This window comes from Monomorium pharaonis, chromosome 4 (assembly GCF_013373865.1).
Source record: "Monomorium pharaonis isolate MP-MQ-018 chromosome 4, ASM1337386v2, whole genome shotgun sequence".
Lineage (NCBI taxonomy): Eukaryota > Metazoa > Arthropoda > Insecta > Hymenoptera > Formicidae > Monomorium > Monomorium pharaonis.
In genome coordinates, this window is record NC_050470.1 from 29,427,511 (window position 1) to 29,451,486 (window position 23,976).

At 39.3% G+C, this 23,976-nt stretch overlaps 1 protein-coding gene across 2 annotated transcripts in view; it reads left to right on the forward strand.

Moving 5' to 3' along the window:
- The window catches only part of LOC105838567, a 40,796-nt gene extending 17,032 nt beyond the window's left edge, over positions 1-23,764 (forward strand). The window contains exons 1-4 of one of the 2 annotated variants that reach the window (XM_012684222.3): positions 1-390; positions 12,027-12,156; positions 15,561-15,659; positions 22,223-23,764. In XM_012684222.3, the coding sequence (XP_012539676.1) occupies positions 382-390; positions 12,027-12,156; positions 15,561-15,659; positions 22,223-22,248 (264 nt within the window). In that variant the 5' untranslated portion in view covers positions 1-381 and the 3' untranslated portion in view covers positions 22,249-23,764. The remainder of the gene's footprint in view (positions 391-12,026; positions 12,157-15,560; positions 15,660-22,222) is intronic. The other variant, XM_012684223.3, reaches the window with a different exon arrangement.
- The last annotated feature ends 212 nt before the right edge of the window (positions 23,765-23,976 follow it).

A 23,976-nucleotide genomic window follows, 5' to 3' on the forward strand; every position in this document is an offset into this window, starting at 1 on the left:
CCACCGGGAGTCAAACGGTCCTCTACTGCCAAGCTGGGCAGCGCAGCTGTGAGAGAGAGCCTCCGACACCTAGGAACCGCCAACGTCCGTACCACGGGGGAAACCTGCGATCCGACGATCCGCACCATAGTAGGCGTTTCTTCCGGAGCCCCCCTCCCTGCGATCCGCGAGAGCCCGCGACTCCGAGAACGTACCCCCGCGTGGCAGGTGGCAACGCTACCACCGTTGCGCCGGTACTCCTAGACTCACCGCTTTAACGAGAGTGCAACTGCAGTTGGCGGCCGACCTGTGCACGCGGCTCAACGCGGGGAAACGCGGAGAACGCGCTCGTTCCGACTCGCCGCAGTTTCGGGGGAGATCCAGAGAACGAGAAAGAGAGAGATGAGGATCGTAAGTACGACGTGTCTCTCTGTGATACCGTACAAACGGAAAGAGGATCGAAAGAGGCGGGATCTCTCGTTATTTTCGCGAGTGTCTAGAGTCTAGAGTGTTTCGTTCTAGATCAGTGAGATCGTGCCGTTAGATCTTGGTGAGAGCTTAAACGTTTGTGAGATACTTAACGACGATAGGCAAGGATTTTCGAATACGCGAGTACAAATATACGAGCGTCATTAGAGGAGAATAGGAAACTGGGGGGAGTTTATTGACTTTTGCAAGCAGCTTCATAAGACCTGTCATTACTGTCATCAATATTGCAGTCCATTTATAATACATAAAATTTTACACGTGCCGCGAGTCATATTTTCCCGGTGCGACATTTCGCCCGTAATTGATAAACTTTCGAAACAATCGTGTTAGGTTCGAATACCGCACCGAGGAATCGGATCCAAGCTCCGTTTCAGGTTCATCGTCCGCGTAAGTAGCGTCGCGTTGGGCGCGTACAATGAATGGGAATCTTGTTTACGTCGTTTCGACGTAAATGCAAAAATATATATATAACTCCAACTGCTCCGACTCGACTTTCTACAGTCTCATTTCCGGAACCTTGCGTTCGGTCATAAAGTAAAGCACGCTTTCCTACGTCCACACACGGCCTGCTCGCTCCTGGCATCTGCCTAATATAATTCCCGCCGAGATTAAAGATGCGGAAGAAAAGGAATCGCCCTGATTCGCGTTAATTGAACGGAATGTTAAAACAAACGATGCGCCGTCGCGGTTTAATCGCTGTATAAATGTAGGTATCTACTGTAACTATTCTAGATTTCAAACTTTCGTAAATCAACGCTTAAAGATTTTAGCAGATAAGTAATTTCAATTTGCTACAATTGGACGGCGTCGAAATAATTACTTTTTTTTAAGAAACGAAAGTCTTAAGTGCTAGTTATTTGGAGAAAGAAACTCTTACAATTCGACTTGTTCTGTGATAACTACCCGTTCTCGTATTACAATGTTCTCCTTTGACATACATTCATCTCAATTACATTAGCTGCTGGATAAACGCAAATTAACGGAAGAGATCGATTAGCTCGCTTCAGGGAGATGAGAGACGCGCGTAGAGATAATAGCTACAGCGAATAAAAATCGCGAACACACTATGTAACATGTTCATTCACGAGATTCTAGCCCGTGGCGAGACAGGTCTGCGGCCTTGCCCCGGGCCGTCCGATCGTTTGTTGGTGAACCGGCGTGTCCGGCGAGCTTTAGATCGTTCACATATTACGTAATGCATAATAAGAGTAACGTCATTGTGTCGGGAAGGCGTCTGCTTTGATGACTATATCTCGATCATTTGTAGCTTAACTCAGATACAACTGTCTTGAAATCAATGATCAACTGTTATTCGTGATCTCTCAGCTATATTGATGCAGAGAATATTATAAGTAATTTGTGTTGATTAAAATAATTTAAATTTGTTTTTGCTAAAATATATTTCGCTTGATTGTTCGTAAAATTATTTGTGCTCTCGATTCTCAGATTTATTAAAGTTTCCCATCGAAACGGGTGAAAAAGATGAGACGGTTAAGGAATAATGCTTGAAAGGTGTTTATCTGTCAGAAATCTTTATATCTACGTGCTACATATAACAACATACTCTTCAAGATTTTTTTTATACGTAAAATTATGTTTGAAAATGTATATAATTATACTACATTATATATTATGATAGCATTATAAAAAAAGAAAAAAAATTATCTTAATTATAGCTAAGAAAAGTAGAGTAAAGAGATGCCATTATTGTTCCAAGTAATGCTCTCTTATTATTGTTATTATTATTACTATTATTAATCATACCGGTTTTTAGAATGTGCTTAAAAAGTTGAAGTGCTTATTAAAGTATAAGCGCATGTGCTTATGTAACACAGAAAAAAAGGGAAATTAAAAACGATAAGTTATGTAATTAAGTTAGCGGAATGCGATCTGATCTAATTTGCAAACTCTGCATTAACGCTTACCGGCGATAGAATTGAACATCTCTGATTAGTATCGGGTCCAATAGGCATAAAATCATGTGCGGCAACATTATCAATGCTTTCCAGGCGTCATTTTTCCAAATAAATCGCGAGAAAGTGGTGCTAATCTGGACTGGTTATGCAAACTATTAGTAAAAATTTCGTAACGTTACGGCGTGCAATTCCGGTGCACCATAGGCTGTAATTTCGTAAGCTGTTAGATTTATCCTATGGCTCACACGTAAAATCGTGGGACGTTAATGACTCGTATATTAGCGAGTAATTATTTTAATATTGTAACTATCTGAAAGATATACTTTTAATTTACTATAATACACTTCCGAAGGAACAAATTTTCAGGACAAAAATCAATAAATTACTTGCCATGACAGATATAGTACTTATATTAATGTCTAATTATTCTCAATTTTTCTAGTAATTTTTAATATATGTATAGTTTTAACTTGGAATTATTATTTTTCTGATAAAGTTTATCAAATGTTTATCTTCAAATACGTTGGAAATTAAGTTTTAATTTTCAAAATTTAATAAAATTTACCCGAAATTAAGCAAAAAACAAAATATTTCGTTTATGTGCTTTATACATCACATATATTTAATATTAAAATTAAGTCACTTGTATATGCATATGTAATTTTCTCGTAGATAAACATACGTCTATGTTGATTTAGGTTTATTACAGGCGTAGTCAGAACGGATTTAGAGCGCACGAATGGTATGCAGAAAGTTACAATTGTGTCACTCCCTTCGCGATTTCACAAGTGGTTGGCGGATTTGTATGTGTGTATGTGCATATATGTGTACCTATAGTACAAAAATGGTACATTCTTCTTGGCGTAACGCGATCGAAGTATGTAATTTTCCGCTCTTTTATTAATTTGCTTTGAGGGAAACCGACAAATCGTTCTATCAAAAAGTAGAGCAAACCTTTTTATTGCAAGAAAATTAATCGATCTTTAATACAATTAAGAACCTTGCTCTTTGATCTTGTTAACTTGTATTATTTTAAATTTTCTACAACTTAATATGAGTTAATCTTTTTATGTCATTTTTCTAATTTGCCTACATCTTATGGAAAGTAATAATAAAAAAATACATATTAAAATAGATGTTATATTATTTTTAAATAAAGAGAAGCAAATATTTATAAATTAATATAATACTACATTTATTAAATTATAGAGTAATCCGATATTTTTCGAAATTTCTAAGTTCTCAAATACTTTAATTAAAATATTTAAAAAATTAATTATGTATACCAATAATTTTATAAATAATAATTACTATTACTTTAAATTGTTTGTATTTTTAAAGTAAGCGCATTGTATATTGCTTCTTTTTTTTTATTTCTCTAAACGAGAGTATAATATGGTAATAATTAATATGCGTCTTCGGCAACTGTTCAACCATGACAATCAAATTCTCTTAGTTTTTTCCACTTTCTGAATTGGTATTTATTCCTTTCACAAAACGTCACTAAAAACTAATACAATTACAGATAATATAATGTATTTAAAAAATTCGCTTATATATTTCCCGTTACGTACATTTAACGAAGGGGAAAGGAGAGCACTTCCTAGTAGGAAGAGGAAATAATAGTAGACCTAATAATGTATTTCTGACAAAGCAGAAAGAATTGCTACCTGCATACTGCTATTTATATATATATCTTGTAATATTAAAAATAACATTGAATTCGATATTTATTTGTCGTTGGAACCGAATTACTTCATTTAGTCTTTTATTTATTTTTTTATTTTAATGTATTTTCTTTTACCTGTAGTTTTTATAGTACGTATTTTAACCAAAAAAATGTTTTTCTTGAAATGCATTATTTGTTGATCTAAAGCAAAATATATCGCGTTTGTACATTTCACATATAATAGTACATTACATTACGAGTGCATACTCGTTTTTCAACACCTTTGATCCTCTTTCCTGTAATGGCTGGCTTACCGCCAAGGGCGGGACTGTAATAGCATAAACGCGAACGAGCTTGTCCTAGAATTTAGTGCGTGCACTTTCACTTGGTAGCGTTTTACATGATACGGCGTGAAAATGATGCGCTCTTATAACTCTCGCTTACCGCGTGTAGTCTCAGGTGCAACCAAAGGAACGAGTCCTAATTAAATTTCGTCGGCGAATCTTAATTACGTATTTGGAACAGTTTTCCCAGGATTTTCAAATTGCGGAAGGAGCCGAGACTTCCAGAGAACAATAATGTCTCCCTAACTTTCATACGGAAAGAATAATCACAGGAAAATCTCTCATTTATTCCGCGGAATCCATTCTAGTTATATTTTATAAATCGCCCTTAAACATGGATGACTGCCGTGAAGTGATTTTATTACACGCAGCAAATCAATTTTGCAAGAAAGCGTGCCTCCCAGCTCGCGAGGAGAAGCGAGCCAGGAAAGTAACATCTGGCTCTTTTCTCCGAGAAAGAGGCGTTATCGCTCGCGGGATGCATCCGTCGCTCGTGACGCGTAATTTTCCAACCATTCCGTGAATTTCTGCATTCTTGTTAAACAATAGATCTTCACAGTTCCCCGGGGCTCCGCACGCTCTCTCTCTCTCTCTCTCTCTCTCTCTCTCTCTCTCTCTCTTCTCTTCGCTCCTTTTCTTCTTTCGCATCAAGTCCCGCGATCGTCGCGATTAAACGTCCGCGAGATTTAAGCGCAACCATAAATATCTTCCGTAATATTGGTCGCAGTTTTATCTTGCCTCTGCGAGAGAGTGAGACAGAGAGATAAAAAACTGTCGACCATATGACCGTATTAAAAAGGAAATTTCATGCGGGTACAGAAATCCGCGGCACGAAACGACGCGCATTGACCGTCGTGCTTGTCGTAACGAATTTAATCATGACGTTTCAGCCGACGTACGTGGACACTAAGCGGTCCGTTTAACGTTGCAATCAGCGTTACACATCGCTGTAATATTCTCAGATAATATGATTTACGCATTAAGTATTCGAATCGCGGGTTGGTCCCGTCGCGAATTCAGGCATTCTGCCCGGATTTCCCACGAACGGTGTAACATTCGGCGCACCGAGCACTATTATTAACTTTCAGATTGCGCCTCGAGGTAGAGGAGGATAATTATACATACTCAAAAATACATTGTGAAAAAAAACCTATATAAAGAAAGAGCATTAAAGAGATCGGAGCACGTAATCGAGCTTGGTGTTCAAATCAAACGCAATTTCTCTCTGCCGACTGCTAAATTTAACTTGTTTTCTTTATTTCCCTGAAGTGCAGCGACATTATCTGTATTTATTGCAACTGTAATTATGAGAAATGATAACCTCCCACCGTTAGCTTTCGTATTATTACGTTAAACGATTGTAATCGTTTCGCTTTCTGTTTCACAAATAAAAATTGTGCATTATGACGGAATAATAATAATGATGATGTCCGTCACCTTCGATAACGCCATTTTGGGATGTATATGAGCCTTAAAATTGCGTCATCTCACCTTGCACGACGGGACACAAGAAAACAAACGAGACACACTCGATTTTCCTAACACATCCAATAAGTGATCTCTCTCTCTCTCTCTCACGGCGTTCATCAAAACGTAAATTGGCATCATTAAAGCGAACAACGAGAAAAGCAATTTAAACAAAATGTTTATACTGCAGGTATCTTACGTCATGTGCGAGTACATTTCGTCTACACGCAGAAGTTACAAACGCGGAAGATGTTTTATAATATCGGAGAATTTATTAGAAATCTCCTTTCCGAGTTATCCAGTAGAAGTATTGCAATATTGCGATTTGTAACGCGCTTGTAACTTGGAAGTCGTAAATTACGTTAACCAGGAAAAAGCTTTAAGTTAATTAGATTACCTCTAATGAAAAAATCATGAATCGGTGTTTTGCAGGCGACATTAACATATTTAGCGTGCGTGAGGAGTAAATCCTTAAAGCATGTTATTTAGAAATTTAATACTGCAACTTCTATCATTATTGTTTATAGACCAAATAGTAACAATATAATTGTATATCAATGTTACTTGTGCGTCAATTACGGTAATCGATACAACAACCGATAAAAAAATCGGAGATTAAATAACGAGGAACAGATTTCTCTTTAAGACTTTTATAATGATAAACGCATTAAGGATCTCGCGATCGCAAACTATCCGGCCGTGATCGGCAGGCACTTTAAATCGTTGCCTATCAGCTTGATTCTTCATTGTGCACACACGCGTACATTCTCCGAACACGTAGCGAGCTAATTGCGCCGATTAATATTAATGGTGTAAAAGTTCGCCCACAGGAACAGATCGAACACGGTACGTTTCACTCGGCGCCAAACGCGGAAGTGCGCCTTTAAAAACATAGGAACGGTGCTAAGTATCTGGTACCGTACTCTAACCGTCAAAGAGCTTCCCCCTTTCCTCCAGGTTGTCGATGAGTATCACTACTGTCGATTCAGGGGAATATAAAATTCACGAAAAATCATCACGAACAAAAAATTCATTTATTTAAATAAGTTGACAACCGTTCTAGACAAACATCTAGTGAAAGTAGTAATATGCTCAGTTGCATTTTTTAGTTGTTCTAATTTTATTTCGCTTATTATAAATTCTAAGTTAATTATTAAAAAAATATTTATTATTTAATTAAATCAGAATATATATTCATATCTTCAGATCAGATGTTCAAGTTCTTTTCGAATTACTATAAGGAAAAGTTAAAAAATCTTGCAGTAATATAGAAAATCGTTATGTCCTTGTCAACGCAATATGCACATAAGTATATAAATGAAATGCGGGCAATGCGGATTGCTAAAGTCAAGCCTATTATACCGGTTTTGTTACATTTTCCTTTCAAGTCTTTTATCAGGGCGGGCACGAATGAAGATATACGATCAATAATTGACATGTCAATCTTATAAATAAATTAATAGAATCATTAACACGACAGCTCGAAACACCGGGATAACATCAGACGGATTTATCTGTCGTTGATTCATGGAAATAGGCGTGAACGGGGTGGATATGAAACATGAATCATTGCGTCTTTTACTGAAAATATAATTTGAATTTTCTTGAAATTCAAATCAACGCAATACAGAAATCAATGTCTTTGACAGAGACTCTCTAATTTTTTGCAGCGCGGACAGACAAGGGAAATTAATTTGTCGTAATCGTATCGCGCCTGTGACACGCGCGCGGTTCCAATATCTTGTGAAAAGCTGCTTCCCATAAATATCGGCGACAAGATATGCGATATGAGTTATTATATCGCGGATGATGAATATTCAGCGGCGTCGTTTCGCCATCGTCTGACGGGTTGCCGAGTTCGCGCCGACGAAACGGCGGAATGAAACAATGCCCGCGCGTAATGAAATCCGCCCGCATTCTTGACGCGTCATTTTTTTTTTCTTTCTCTCTCTCTTTCTTTGCAATAAATGCAACACCTCCGAGCGAGGGAATGATCGACGCGCGCGGTCGTGCACGCGTGCGATATCGGCGATACCGCGACCGTAAAACAAATCGCCAATGCGAAATCGTGTCGTTGCCGCCGCAAAATGCCGTGCCGCGAGCGTTTTTTTTTTTCCTTTCTACCAGACACATGTCGTTACGTCGATAGCTTTTTTTTCTCCCCTCCCGTCCTCCCTTCGCGCGATCGTCCGCGCATTCGTGGACGGTGATATCTGGCCGCCGTGATCTCGCGTCACGGTCTTACGCACATGTGTGCCGCACTTTGTAGTGCTTTGTACGCGACCTCGTAGAAAAACGAAGGCGGCGATGCCACCGATGGCGAGTAGTAGCGAGTGCGCGAGATGGTTCTCTCTAAATTATTCTCCCCCTAGAAAACAAATTACCATCGATTCAACAATCATTGTCTCTTATGTAAGCGAGAATATAAAATTTTTTAAGAGCTTGTTAAATTGCAGCAGAATATTATATTTTTATGGGTATATTATAATTGTTATTTATGACACTAATATAAGTAAATTCCAATATTTTTCTTATTTGAAGATATTGTTACTTTCTATTCGATATTTCTTCCTCTCAATCCTAGAAAAATATTATTGAATAATAAAAATCTAATTTTCTTTATATAACTATACAAAATTGCTTCATGTGAGTACGCAAGTTTGTTTAAGATTATTAAATTCTTTAAAAAAAATTTATATTCTTATATATATATATATATATAATAATTGTAGATTTGAGATTAATTTCTTTTTCTATTTGCTTCACGATCGCGTCTCTCCTCGAAATTCGCATTGTCATCAGAATTTCCGCTCGACTGACCATTGTATCGTAATCACGAGACTGATCTTCCATGTCAAAGGTTCTCGGAGATATCTCGAGAGTTATCATCCTTCGTTAGAATACTTCGATAGAAGTATATACAAGTACACTTCGCCTTCACCTTGCCTTCACGCTCCGTGAGTAGAGCTGGAATTGTCACGGTGTTACAACGCGAACGCTACGAATCGAGAATGCTTCATAATTTCGCGCCGAGTTCTTCTCTCGTATGTTCTTTCGTGCCTCGATCGCCATTAATTTTATTATTGCGTGACGACGTACTACGGGGACACGAAAAATTTCCGAGAAAGTTTTAATCACTAAAATTGGACCGTTTCGAGGAAAAAAATTAATGTGTCACATGGACATAATTCTATAAATTATGAAAGTGAAAAAAAATTATTTAGCGAGCTGGCCTTTGATATGACGTGTAAAATAAATTATGAAAAATATATTAAATTTCAAAACTCTCCAGCTACAAAAAAATTAACAAATGTATTAAGCAGAAATTGATTTTACGATGGAGTATAATGTAACTGATATCTTTGACAAATGATTTGCCAAAGATTAAAATGGCATTAGTGGAAAACTCAAATATCTTAAAATTTATACATGCATTTGAATAAAGTTTTTTCTCTTACAGAATACTTATTTAAAATATTACCATCTGTTTCAAATTTACTTTGTACATTTTAATAATGTACTACGTACACGTGAATGCATTAGTTCTAAGTGCTTTGTAAATATGTATTTATCGACGCGACACTGTGTGACTATTTTGTTTCGTAGGTTGTTCGTTGGATGGTTAATTAAGGTGAATTATACCGATGACACACGCGACCGATAAGGATCAGAAGCGAGAAAGCGTGCGTTCGTAGAAAAATCGTAAATAGAAGCCGGCGCGTTTAGCGAGTTCTTTTAATGGACGTTATTAATTAAAAGTGCTGTCAATCTGCTGTCTCGCGACCGAGCTACCTACAGGCCATTAGCCCGTCTTCCCGCGCTTGTATTCATCCTCCGCGGTATAATCGTTATTCCGTATTTCGCCGAATAAATTCTGTTCGCTTCATTGCGCCATTGCGCGGCCCATCAATTACGTTTCGTTAATGCGGCAACGCGCTATTGCATTACGCTCGTAATAATAATCCGGAATTATATGTCGAAATGTCGAGCGTTGAAACGAGATTCGCGGCAATCATTATATACCGCGGATACATTAACGGAAAATTGGTAATGAATTATTGGTCCCGCCGCTAATTAATTTTCTCTATCGTAATTTCTATTGACCGCTGTCGTAAAAAGATACCGCCGCGATCGAAGCGCGTCCCGACAGAAACTCCTGCGTTCGTACCGCCAGGAATCGCCGATCTCGAGATGCCTGATCCAAATGATCGAGCTTGTTCCGTACCGAATAAACCGCGCTCGCAAATTCGCGTTCGATTTTAATAATGGGAAAACCGCCGAGTGACCAGCCGACTCGCCTTGACGTTGCGAAAGAAAATTGCCGCGCTCGCAAAAAGGCGCTCACCTTGCCTTCGATGCGGAAATCACGCGGACGAGCGGACTCGGTATTGCCCGCGATCGACAACACTTATACGAGCGATTATCTCCCGAGAACCGGCACCGGGAATTGCGATCGAGGAACGGCGGCGTCCTTCGGCGGTGATCTTCTCCGTTCGATGCCTGAGAGGCACCGGCCGTAAATCGGCTGTAACGATTTCATCAGGGGGGCCTTTTACGTAAGGAAATGATATCTCGAGGGAGAAAGAGATTTGGGGTCCACGTTACTTCACGTTCTCTCTCGCGTTTGCGTAAGGATTGTCATAAAATTCGTGACGCGATAACGGATTTTCATGGCGACCGCACGCGGTTTACGTCATGCCAATCCGACGAGAGTCCTCGCGGCCGTCTCCGTTAAAGTTGATTGTGACAGTGTTTGTCTTACGCCATCACGGAGCGCGATAGGTTGGTGCGAAGGATTAACGAACACGCGATGCAGTCATCAAGGCTAGAATTAATGGAAAATCGCGACGATAGCAGAGCTGAAATTAAAATTGGTTACTAGTAATAAAGTCACGCTAGAGAAAGGTGAATAATTTTTTTCTTTTTTTCATAATGGACCCAACAGTTGCCAAAATCCGAGTTTACCGGCTGAACGAGTGTGTTAAGTCATTTTCGACGAAATGAAAACGTTAAGCGGCACGTTTACTTAGAAAATAGCTCACGCAACGGCTGTTTAGAGAAGTGTGTCGTAGGCTCGTAAATTTCTGCGGTGGAAATTGTACCTTAGGAAACGTAACCGGCGATCGGTCAGTCGTAAAAATTGTCACGCACGTTCGTCACGGACGATATAACTTCATAGACCAGAGAAAGAGAGAGAGCGTATAGAGAGTCAGATATGCAAAGGGATATAATTCCGACATTTTATAGTTGCGCACTGCTTTTCAATAGGGAAGAGAAGGGGGGGGGGAGCGTACAACATTCTGCCCGCTCTTAAAGTCTATCACGATAATTTAAAGCCTATATACTTAGCGTCGTTATACGGATAGTGCCATTATTTAGCACCTGACAGCTAGGCTAGATCAGCCGCGTACTTCGGTACAGGATACACCGATAATTATCGGTAATAACGGCCATTTTTTTACAGTTGGTCGAAGTTAACTCTCGCGATGACTCCGCGATCGTTGCTCTTGCGCTACGAAGAGCAAGTTTCGTCAAGCAGCTGTTGCTCGTGTGAAAAGCCGGGTGATTAAGCGCCACGCGCGAGCACTCTTACTCTTTGTTATAATTTAGCAAGCGATAGTTTACGTACGAGCGAAAAGTAATGGCTCCTTAACTCCGCCTATCTTTCGTCCGTATCTATGTAAATCGCCGGACGTGTGAATGCTCATTGGGAAAGATTCCCTTGTCAGTTAAGTGCGTTATCGCCTCGCCAACTTGCGATTCACAAGGAGCGCGATTGCCGCACAATTTCGCAATGCACCTTAAAAATATAAGATTGAACATCAAGTTAGGGGTTACTCTTCCTCTCACGTTACACTTCTTTTGCACAACAATTTTCACAATCTTGTATAAACTAGAAATTAAAATTAGATGTTTCTCTTCTTCGAGAACTTAATTCAGTTTCCACATTTTCTATTGTCATTACGGATTTACTATCTTGTTTATGAAATTTCTCTAGTTTTATGTAAGGCGCAAAGAAAATGAGCCTGAGTTTATTAGGAAACATAAATCGATAGCTAGGTATTTTTCCATTAAAAATGTTAAAAAACACTCTTAGAATTTGACACAAATGTTGCAACGCTTTTACAAGAATTACAAATTTACGAATTTTTTTAATTGCAGATTGTTCTAGTCGTACTTGTCATGGCCGTCCTGGCGGGCGTCTCGGCGCAGGATTTCAGGCATTTTTTCGCGGGATTTGGTCCTTATGGAACCTTTCGAGCCGCACTGAGAGATCCCAGATCAAATAGGGGTAAGTTATTTTAATAGCAATAAAAATTATATAATGGTATTATTAAATAGTATAATAGTAGTATATAATAGTATAATAGTATATGATAGTTAATAATGGTGAACGGTTAAATCTTCAATCTAACAGAAGATTAATTGTGACCTTGATTTTTTGACATTATGCCAGATATATATATATATATCACAATGTTTTATAAAATTGTAAATTAATCATTCGATAAATCAAGGACAGATTTCTGGTATCTCTTATAAAATTATCTGAAGTAACTCTTGCACTTTTATGACCAGCGGCTACGTAAATTTACATAATCGGAAGATGATTTATCGGTATATTATTACCGTACCGCACAGCTCGCTATAAAACAATTACGCTTTCCTTTTTTTGTTCGTGCGCTATTATTAGATGTTTCGAAGTGCTCATTGAGCTTTGCAGTATGCTTCGGAAGTGTTCGTTCTTGTGTATCCTCCACATTATCAGGAAGCTGAGAATCGTGCAATTATGATAATTTGTCCGTTCGCTTTTTTCTTCTATTTGCATATGGCCGCGTACAAAGAAACGGCCTCGTTCCATCCGCAAATAATGGTAGACATTCTAATACCGCTTGCTAGAATTCCTCAATCGTTCGAAAGTTCTTCCTTAATGCGATAGATTTCTCGGAAACGAAGTCTCGCTATTGAGAGATGTAACATGTAATCGCGAGAATTATTGTTTTACGTGTTACCGTGGAAACTTTAGCGCGATAGGGAAGCGTACAGTAAATTAAAAAATCTACCACAATTTGAGTAATTTTTGTTCAATTTATACAGTAATTTCTGTTTAGAAATTCAATAAATGAGATAAGCGTAATTCTATGGAAATATTTTAAGAAATTAAAAGAGTTGCAGCTCATTATCCACGTTTATTTATATAACGTTCCGCGTGCACGATTGACAATATAACAATCGTTTTTATGATGGTTTGCGTCCGCTCAGCCATAAAGATCCAAGATATAAAAGGAATGCTCTTTGAAGTGCGCTGTCGTATAATCAAACGACTGATTGCGATCGAGAGGAACGAGTCTGAATCGAATCGTGTAGGTAATGTCTTGTTGCCGATGCAGAATCTGTCTTGCTTATAGTATAGAACGAACTTTTACCGGAACACCGAGGCTAACTAGGGATTTAGCTGAACACGTGCACGCGTAACGGAAGGAAAGGCAAGTAAAATTTCTGAACGTATTATGTCGATCAGTCGTTCCTTTCGGTATAATTACACCTGCGTTAAAGTCGTCAGTCACATTTTTATAAAATTAATAAATGTTATTTAATTATGAAAAGTATTATATTAGAAATAAGATTTTGTCGATTCTAAAATTTATTCGTGTAAAAGAATTTAACATAACTCTGCAAGATATTATAAAGCGTATTGATTGTGTTATTTTTAAGGTTGATCGAACTACGTAATTTAAATGGCTTGCAGAATCCTTACAACTTGTTCGAGTATGCAGTTAGTATGCATAATAATCGGCGGTGAAATAAGTGTCAAGTTCAAATTCACGTACAATAAATAATGCGTCATATATCATGTGTCAGAATGTCGAACAAGTAGCAACATAAATCACATTTTAATTTGACAACGCAGAAATTATTCCAGTTTACACGCAACAGGAAAGCTAAGAGAATATATTTATTATCTGTTTTATGACACACGCACAGAGAACAATATTTTTTCTCCATTTGTTTGAAGTGACGTGTTTTATTGCTTATTCAAATAACATGTTATATGTACAAAATATTATTTTCATTTATGAAAAAAAGTATTGTTTTATTGAATCAAACAGTATCATTAATAATCAAATAATTATATTTGTTTCTTTAAATAAACAGTTTTTCGACTATTCTAAACATCTGTTTTTTTTTAAATAAATTTTATTAAATCAAAGAAAATTTTTCTGCACACATATTCATATTTTTTATTTATCGTGTTTATGAAACTGTTGCACTTTTCTTACTGACTATTTTAAATATTACGATACTAAACGATTAATAAATACTTCTAATTTATTTTTGCTTCTATAATTCTCGTTGTATCATGATTACCACTTAGAAAGTGATTATCAAGCTAACATCGGAAGCTTACATCAGTCAAACAAATCGTTCGTTTTTCTACTGCTGAATATTCATCGCGATTACTCACCGAAGGCGTGCTCGCCTCGCGTATTCTGTTACTACTTCACTTGTGAATAATATGAGAAGACTACTAGGTGAAAATTAACGTTTGTTATCCAAATATTACAATTGTCGAGCTAATTATATTAATAAATCTAGATGATATCTATGTCCATAATATAATATCGTGTCAGTAAATCGATTAATAATATGGGCACATAAATAACTTCCTCGTGTTAGAAAGGATTTCCACTACTCCTTCGTAGATAGGTGCAACTTTCCTTTAATATCACGTAACACTTCGCTACGATCAGCACACACACACACACACACACACACAGTTTGTGGTTTGTTCAATAATATAATAATATGCACGATAAATGAAAATAATTTGGAAATAAATTTCATTCGAAAGTTTTCATTTTTATTTGTGTGAGGCAGCTTCCTTTAAATTTTAAATACGACAAAATCATCAAATGTTGTTTTTGTTAGAATACTTCAAGAGTAATTAGATAAATATAAAAAATGTTGGAATTAAATACTTTTATACACATTATACAATAATAATCAGTGTCGATAATATTACGTAAATGTCTTGATTATATATATTTGCCAAATAATTTTATAATTTACGAAAAATAATAGCAGTACGTGAAAAAAAAATTATTTTCTATAATATTGAACAAAGTCTTTAGTTAAGCTTTTGCAAAGTTAAGTTTTCGAAAGTCGTTCAGTGTTTAACGTTGCATTTAATACTTCTGTTTACTAATGTGCGACGAACCGCACACATCGTTGCCGCGCTAGCGACCGTGAAAGCCAATGATCGTCGTAACTGATGCGAGCATCCAATCAACTCGATTCAATCACGTCAAATGATGTCGATAACGATCCTATAGATCTTGTACTACCGCTGTAACTTACGCGTAACTTGATATAGATCACTGGACATCAATTGAATTCACCGAAGAACATTCACAAGTACGCCACTTTATTGTGATATTCGATTTTAAGTTGTTGATCGATAGTATTATCAAAAATGACTGAGATCTGTTCGCGAAGATTATTCTAAGAATATCAGGTGACTTTACCTCCTACGTGATTCAAGATTGCCCGAAAAATTTCGACGTATTCTTGCTGGAGAAACAGGAGTAAAGTTCGCATTTTTGGTATCGAGACAAACAATTCTGAGAACAATCTCAGCCTTCAAATCCGGCTTACGAGATTAAGGCATTTTAATGTGCGTTTCTCCTTTCGTAGGTCCGGTGTTATTTCCAGCTGGGCCGCCACCTAACACAGCTGACAGCAGCGGGATCGTCGTAGGCGCGAGCGGATACGGATTCGTGCCACCCAGAGCAGGTAATTCGTTCGTCAGGTTCTGAGAATCAAAAGAAATCCCGGTGCACCCCCTTCCCCACAAAAAAAAGAAAAAAAAATAGACGAAAGGGTTAAAAGGGATCGGTGGTGGAGTACAAGCCGGCGAACTTACGTGACCAGTCTCTGCATGTACATAAGACAACCCAAAGAGTCGCCAAGGATAACGGAATGAATAGAAAGGGAGAGATAAAGAGAGTGAAAGAGAAAGGGAGAAAGTAATATCTTTTGTCACGCAATACCTCGTTCGTTCTTCTGCACTCAACTTATGTATAAACACTATTTATTGTTGTCACTTATGAAATAACATAGTCTAGAAGAGATACACACATTTCCCTAACTTTTCGAGTTTTAATTGTATACCGAGGGTGCATGCCCAGTATGTGCGATGTGCATGTGCACTGCATTATGACGCTGTCGTATTTATTGTTTTAAACGAAATGTCCGAAGAGTGTTACGCGAGGTTCTCTGAAATATTGATACGCGTATCAATATTTCCAATCCAGCAGTGGTGTTACGTGATAAATATGATTTACGCGCCCGTAAAATATATATAATATATTAAGTAATGATCTAATTGTCGATTATGCAAGTTTATCGAAAGTCGCTCGAAAAATATATATTTATTTTCGTGATAACATTGCTGGTTTATTGGCGTGGTCAAATGTGTGAATATGTTGATATTTATCTTAACAGAGCACACGACTCAATGCAAAACTGTATCTTGCAGTACTGCATCTTGATACGCTGCAATTAAACGTAGTGCATTAAAAACGACGGACGTAATTCCGTTGCAAGTTGCGCGACCGTTCGGACACTCTTTGTAATTGTTAATGGCGTTAAAATTAATATAATAAATACGCTGTAAGTTAATAAAAAAAAAGAAGAATCCTTAGCACACAACCTTTGCAAATCTGACGTACGCACAGGCGTTGTAATTTCTCCGATCTCCTCTCATGTTATGTATAAAAAAACAAATTGGCTTATTAAAAGATTGAAAACGTCCGATTCTCTGACCGTGGTGTTGAACGCACTGCTCTGAGAATTGGTAGAAAAACCGCAGAAGAAATTATCTCCCCTCATTACCTTCGTTTCGGTTACGTTCTCGCGAAGGTCGAGACTTCGCGTTTTACCGACGTTTTACGCGCGACGATCCTTGAATTTCGTTCGCGGGCACATCGTTTTGCGAGCGTGCCAATGGTATCCTGTCGTTCACGTCGAGGACGACAATCAGCTCCTCTCATAACGTACACACCTGTGCGAAGCTGTACGTTGAGAGGGCATTGCGACGATTGCAAGCATGCTGTAAGGCTTAAACTTTCAACGTTTCTCCTACTTAAAAAATCCGATAGAAAATTAGATAAGAAATTAGATTTGTTGTTTTTTTTTATGTTACATAACACTTTATTCAGTAATCAATCAGTCTTTAATCACTGTCTGATTGTGTTTTTCAAAATTAATATTATTTTATCATTTTTCATGTTACATATGATTTATTATGTAATGTTGGAATGTGTAGTTATATATATATATATATATATATATATATAATATTAATATTTCTTTCATATATATAAATTATTTATAATTTTTTAAATTGTAATTTTTCAGATTGAATTAACAAACTCGACAAGTTGAATAGAAAAAATGTACAGGTATAGATTAGTAATTATTTCAGCAAGACACTTAAGAAATGATCAAAATAGACAACTTTTCTGTAGCTCAATTATGGGTTCGGTTGAAACGATAACTTTACTATAAGATTAAATAAAATTTCAATAAAGTTTAAATATGTTTCTATCGGTTTTTTAAAGGATCTCGCTCGTCTCTTTGTAGCGAAATTTATATTACTATCCTCTCCGAATCGGACGATTCATTTCGAGGATCACGAGCCGTGACAGCGAGACACGGATAATACTAATACATGGGTACGCGGGTTCTTTAGCTACTTAAGTTAATCCAGTAAGCAAGATATCATTAACACAACGTTTTCATAACGTTGTATGCAACGTTATTATGAGAAATATTTGAGCAAAACATTAGAAATAATATTTCTACACTGTAATTGTAACGTTTAGGAACATTACGTTATAAACGTAATTTAAAAACAATTAAAAAATATTCATAAAATATTATGTTATGCTCATAAAATTCATAGAAAATCAATATTTTAAAAGATTGATTTAATGTTTCTTACTTACTGGAAAGTAACGTGCACCGCAGCATGTCTGGTGACAGCAATGCACTCGCGGATAGGTATCGTAATTTCCTGCACTGGTGCAAGGTAAGTTTATTAGAAAGAAGTATAGAATATTTTAATATCGGGAAAGGGGCGTATGCGGGTGCGGTATCGCTATAATTGGTATCCGCGAAAATGTTGCGGCGAACATTCGATAAACGTTCCCCCTCTTTTTATTATCGATAATTATACACGGCGGTGAGCATGAAACTTTTTTTTTTCTACGTAATAGAGACTTTCGCCAGATCGTTATCTTATTAACCTTGTCAGCGATATACCCGGCGAGTCGCTTACCGGTCACTCGATTCGCGCGAACCGAGAGTCGTAAAACGAGGAGTGAGTCGGGTCCTGCAGGATCGATTCGCGGGTCCAGAGGTATCGTAGAAACCGTGAAACGCGGGGTACCCTTGCGTAATCGGATCTCCTCGATTTCCGCGACGTAAAGCGCGGGGGAGAGGACGGGGGAAGGGAGGGCAACGTGTCTCTTCCGGTAATTTGAGAGCGCGCGCTCGGCTTTCATTTCAAGCGCCGGCCTTCGCACCTGCGCTCGGCCGGCGACTCATCGAGCGGCATAACGAGATGGACGGGGAAAGAGAGAGCCGGGAGAAGGGAAGATCGTGGAAACCTTCGTGCTTCCTCCTTCCGCGAAACGCAGCCGGGGGAATCTTCAGCCTTGGAACGCGAGCACGGTTCGGTGAAAGCGATTTCGACGAGGCTGCACGGCCTCGTGGCGCGCGGGGCTCGCACAAACTCGTTTCACGGCGTAACCTTACTTAAGTTACTCCATTGCGCGTAACAGGTGTTACGAGGTCGTCCAAGGCGACAAGGTTGCCTTTTTGGTCGGCGATGCGGACACCGAAAGAGAGAGAGAAAGAGAAAAAGCGAGAGAGACGACGGAGTAAGAGACGGGAGGATCAACGCTCCCTATTTGATCCGGAGGAATTGAACCGGTCACGCGCGGTCAAGTTCGATCGATTCTTTTTTCCCCTCTCCTTTCACTTGCATGTTCATTTTTGTTCTCGGCCATGCCAAGAGGAGCGGGCCTCGTCTTCTATCGTTAACGCGCGAATTTCCAAATCAAATTTACGGTCTATTAAAAAAAATGCTTTTTTTTTCTCTTCGAATATAGGCGAAAGTCGTCAAGATATTGGCACATAAAACTAAAGTACTACGTATTTCTTCGACGGAGGAGAGGAATTATGTAAGACGTTCGTGCAACATCATCGGTGAATTTCTCGTCGGGGTTTGATATTTATTGGAGAGTGACAAAACGATTAAAAGAGCCGAATTCGGTGTTGAGAGTAATCGTAAAATTTCGTTTCTTCTCGAACGACCGATGTTGCGTCTTTCTAAAAAAAGGGGAACGACTGAGAGAATCGCGGTTTCGTACCGGCTGTCTTTTTCCCTCGAAAGATCAAGGCTACCGAAAAATGTCAAGTGTCATCAAGCTCGCAATCGGCGAGAGGAGAGCGGGAACCTTCGATTGCGTAATTTACGCGTCTGCGAAATTTAATGTGGAAAGAACGCGTAATCGCGCACGAGCGCCGACGCGTTGATGCAACACTTATCGTCCGACGCAATAAAGAGCTTTGTTCCCGTAAAACCGGCGTGCGTTGGCAAATAATAGTTTGATGAAGATCGGTCGGATTGATTCGGCGGGAAACAGAGAGAGATTGGCAAATCGCGCGTCTTTTGTTTCAGTTATGCGTTGCGTGCCGATCCAATTCAGAGAGAATGCGCGATTGATTGAAAAAATGCAGAATATATTTGCTGCGGGCGCGCATTTTATATAACTCTATAAAAGACAGCGGGGAGAAGAAAGAGAGAAGAAAGGCACCGCGATTTTATATTATAAAACTCGTGTACGACGCAAACGAAGTGAATGGTGCGGACGAATAAATTCTCCCCGCGATGTGAAACACGCGCCGCGTGGATATCGAGAGAGAGAGAGAGAGAGAGAGAGAGAGGGGGGGAGGGAGGGAGGAGAAAAGCCTCTGTACATCTCGCACTTTATAACGTTTTGCACTCGTTAATGCGCGCAACTCGACACGGGAGAGAAAACGTAAATCTCAGGCAACCGAGTGCCGTGATTAACGTCGCGGCGCTCTCAAGAGGTACGTTAAGCCCGAAAGTAAGACCACCCCCGAGGCTGTAAAGCTCGGGGGAAGCGCGGTTGCTTTATCGGGACAATTCTGAAGATTAACCAGCGCGCTTTAACGCAGATAATAAGTGCAAAGTGTAATTTAATTCTCTCCAGTAGGAAATATAAATTTGCTAGATTGGCGCTCGTTTTTCCTTTTTCTTTTTTGCGCTAATTGGATTGATAAAACCGAAGAGATTAATGCAATTCACGAACGCGACTTCCGTTTTACGGCTATAAATATAATTTTATATAATAAATATAATTTTCGCAATAGTTATCGTTTCGAAATCTCGTGAGAGATTCAAAACTTACGATAAAAAAGAGCGCGTGCGCGAATATCTTCATCTGCAATTTGCCAATTACGAACGATCGTATCTCACATCGATAACGATCCGTCACGATGACTCTCGATGTGTGGCTATAATAAATACAATGGTAATGAGAACGGTGCCGGATTTAGGTCAAACGGTCATTCGTTCCCCCTTGATAGTCATTAAACCCGACGATCCGCATTTAATTACGCAACACGCAAAAACTGTTGACCCCTCCGGACGTCGTCCTTGACGGAAATTTATCTGGGGTTGAAAGGAGGAGGGTGTGAAGAACGAATTTTCCCCAAAACTCGTCGTCGGTATTCCCCATGGGGACGAACTCTCGTAATTTAACGATATCTCCGTTAAATACCTTTTTTTTTTACGGAACATTAATTTGGCCGGGAAGACGTCCGCCCGAGAGAACTTTTTAATGACTCGATATGAAGCGCGTTCCAGTACATTTGGCTAACCGGCTGCAGGTTGTGCCGATGTGATTCTCGGCAACACGATATGCTGCTCTGTTTTAATACAAATTTAAGGGGATGCGGGAGATGGATCCGTTTTATCGATTAAACTCAATAATTTTTGTCATAAGAATTAAGTAACATAAGTCTTATTGCTTTTATACAAAATAAAAGTATACGCTACTAGTCTGGTTATGCAGTTCATGCCAAAAATGAAAAAGAATGGTATAATTCACAAATACTTTTACCATTTTTTAGTTGCGTATAGTCACATCATAATATTTGTCACATCGTAATAATATTTGATATAAAAGATTTGCAATTTGTACTTACAAAATTCAAGATTCTAGATACGTAGCTTATGGAAACAAGCAATATCTAATTCTTAAAATTAGACGTGCTCAACGGAATTTATTAGCGACGTGATTAACAAAATACGCTTCAAGTCAGATTTGGTTTCTATCATTTACCGACAATTATTCTCAAACGCTGCCGTTCATCATTAGGGCGTTCTCGCGTTTAAATTGATTATAATCGGGGCACAGGGGCGAAATCCTTTTGGTTCCCTAATGGCTTCCATTCGGATCCCCCATTCGTCCCGCGGTCGACTTTATTATCGACGCCGCGTATGCGTTCTTGCCAAAGCACACGTGTGCTATGCGCGAAAGCGAGGGAGAAGATCGACAGAGCATTAGGGGACCGGAAAAGCGAGCACTTACTAATCAAAGGGTGAAAGACGGAGGGGATGAGGTCAGTTCTGCCCGCCTCCGACGGGCGGGACAGACAAGGTGACGAGGGTTCTGTAATTAGCAGCTTTGAAGTGGTATCACCCTCGCTACTCATTAGTGACGTTCAGGTGTTCCGAGTGTTAGCACTCCGAGAGATACTTTTGACAGTAGAATCGCAGATGGAAATCACTCGGATCGTTGAACGGATGAACTCGCGGTGATAAGAGCTCCTCAAAGATTCGTCGAACGATGTAAGAAGGATGAGAGGATCGGATTCGAGTTTGGTTCGGCGAGGGAAATCAGGGGAAAGCGATTTTATCACGATTCCCGAAGAATCTGTCGGCGTAAGCGTTCCGAAAGTGACTGGAAATGTGGGGAATTAATTTTCCTTGCTTCGGCTACCTTGCCGCGCTTTCGCAAGCGCGACGAAGATGGCTGGACCGGAATAACCGCGTTATCGGATATAAATTTCACGCGGCGCGTGATTTACGAGCTCTTTAACGCTGGTATTAGGTATATGTCTGCGTATCGTAAATTTACAAGGAGAAAATTGAGTTTTTTTCTTTTCAAATAATGACTCATCGGGGTAGCAACGACCTACCCTTCTGTCTCGGTATAGAAACGTCCCGATCGTGAGAATGAGTTCTTTATTTGTTGCAGGTTACTTCACCTACTTCTACTACTAAATGAGGGACCGCGCGAGGATGATGACGCGAAAAGAAAATGGTGGTCAAGGTTTCGGACGTCACGGCTGGCGGACTCTAACTGGACATTGTGGTAGACTAGTACAGCGTTACATGGTGGTGCGTGTCCATCGAAGGAAGGACGAGCCAACGGAGTGGTTCTTTTTTTCTTCTTCTTCTTCTTCTTTCTAACTTAACAATAGACTCTTCTCCGTGATTGGCGGCGTGGGAGTACGCCTACTTCCCGTGAACTTTGCCGGATTGCGTAAGGTTCGCGGGGCAAAGGAGAGCTATTAGCGCGAAATGTACAAATAGAGAAATACGTGCGATCATAACGATAAAGAAATCTTTTTTTCCCCTCTAAAAAGCCATCAAGTTTCCTCCTAAGGTGCGCAAAGCGCGGCGCGCGCGAAATATCCCCGAGATGAAAGTACGACGGAACAGCGCGGCGAACGAGAGACCCGTGTTTCCTTATCTCCTTCGATTAGGCATCGCACCCTTAGGAATGCCAACGAGACCAATAGCTAGTTAGCATGGCTAAATATGGCCGGCCGTATCGAAATCGATATTACACCACTGTTGGTCTCGACCTGGCCTAACGGCGGGTAAGGTAATCCCGTAAAACACGAGCAACGTCCGCGTAATGAAGTCCACGAAAGTACAAGTCGTACTTTATGGCGTATTACTACGGGTACTATATTCGCGCCTCCGCGTGGCGGCAACGCTCAGGCGTGTATATAATTAGTGGCCGAGCCAGAATGCACACCGGTGCACTCCCGACAGTGCGATCCTAGAACAAAAGCGAACGGTATGAATGGCGATCCGCTCCGCGCCTTGCGAGAGATATTCGCTTATGAAACAAGATCGGGTAAATAGAGGTAGGCTCGGCGCGCGCGCACCGTTGGATCCCTTGAAAATGATTAAGAGACGGCGGTACATTTCGTGCCGACTGGTAAAGTTATTTATTGCGACCGCGATGGCGATTTAATTAAGCGTAGGTATATAGTACCGTTTTCGGGCGAGCAGCCTTTACCATCTGCTCGTATCGTGTTCAAATTGTTCATGCGCCTTAATATAAATAATATATTTATATATGTAAATGTGATAGAGAGAAAGAGAGAGAGAGAGAGAGCAAGAAAGTGTATGGGGCATGAGGCCGCGAATCAATGGCGGGGTGCCGCGGTCGCTTTCGTTTCCGTGTAATTCGGTCATGGTTCTTTAAACGCGAAAGATATATACCGCGTTCTACGTTGGTGCATTTGCAAATGCCCGGCTAATCTGTTCCGCACGCGCCCGGTTTTAATCGCGCACGGTGGCGAAAAATACGACTACAGCCTCATTGATCCGTGGCCGAAAAAGACACCTGCAATGCATACCGGTTAATTATCTCACCCTTGCGTAATTTTCGCATAAGTACGGTCGATTTTAGAAGATTTTTTTTGTAAGTTTTCGTACACAAGGAGTGTGTAAATATTAAATGTATAATTTGCAGGAATAAAGTAAAATTATTATCTATGAATCTGCATTTTCATTTTGTCACAAATTCGTCTGTGAAAATTTTATACACATTTAGCTTTAATTTATTAAAAAGTTAATAAACTGATCGATTGGAAAGCTTAGTAACAAACAATAAGATTGCATGTATATTTAAACGTTTCAGGAGAAGTACTTTTATTTGATAAAAAAAACGTATGTTCTAATGAAACATGACACACAGCACCAAAAAATAAA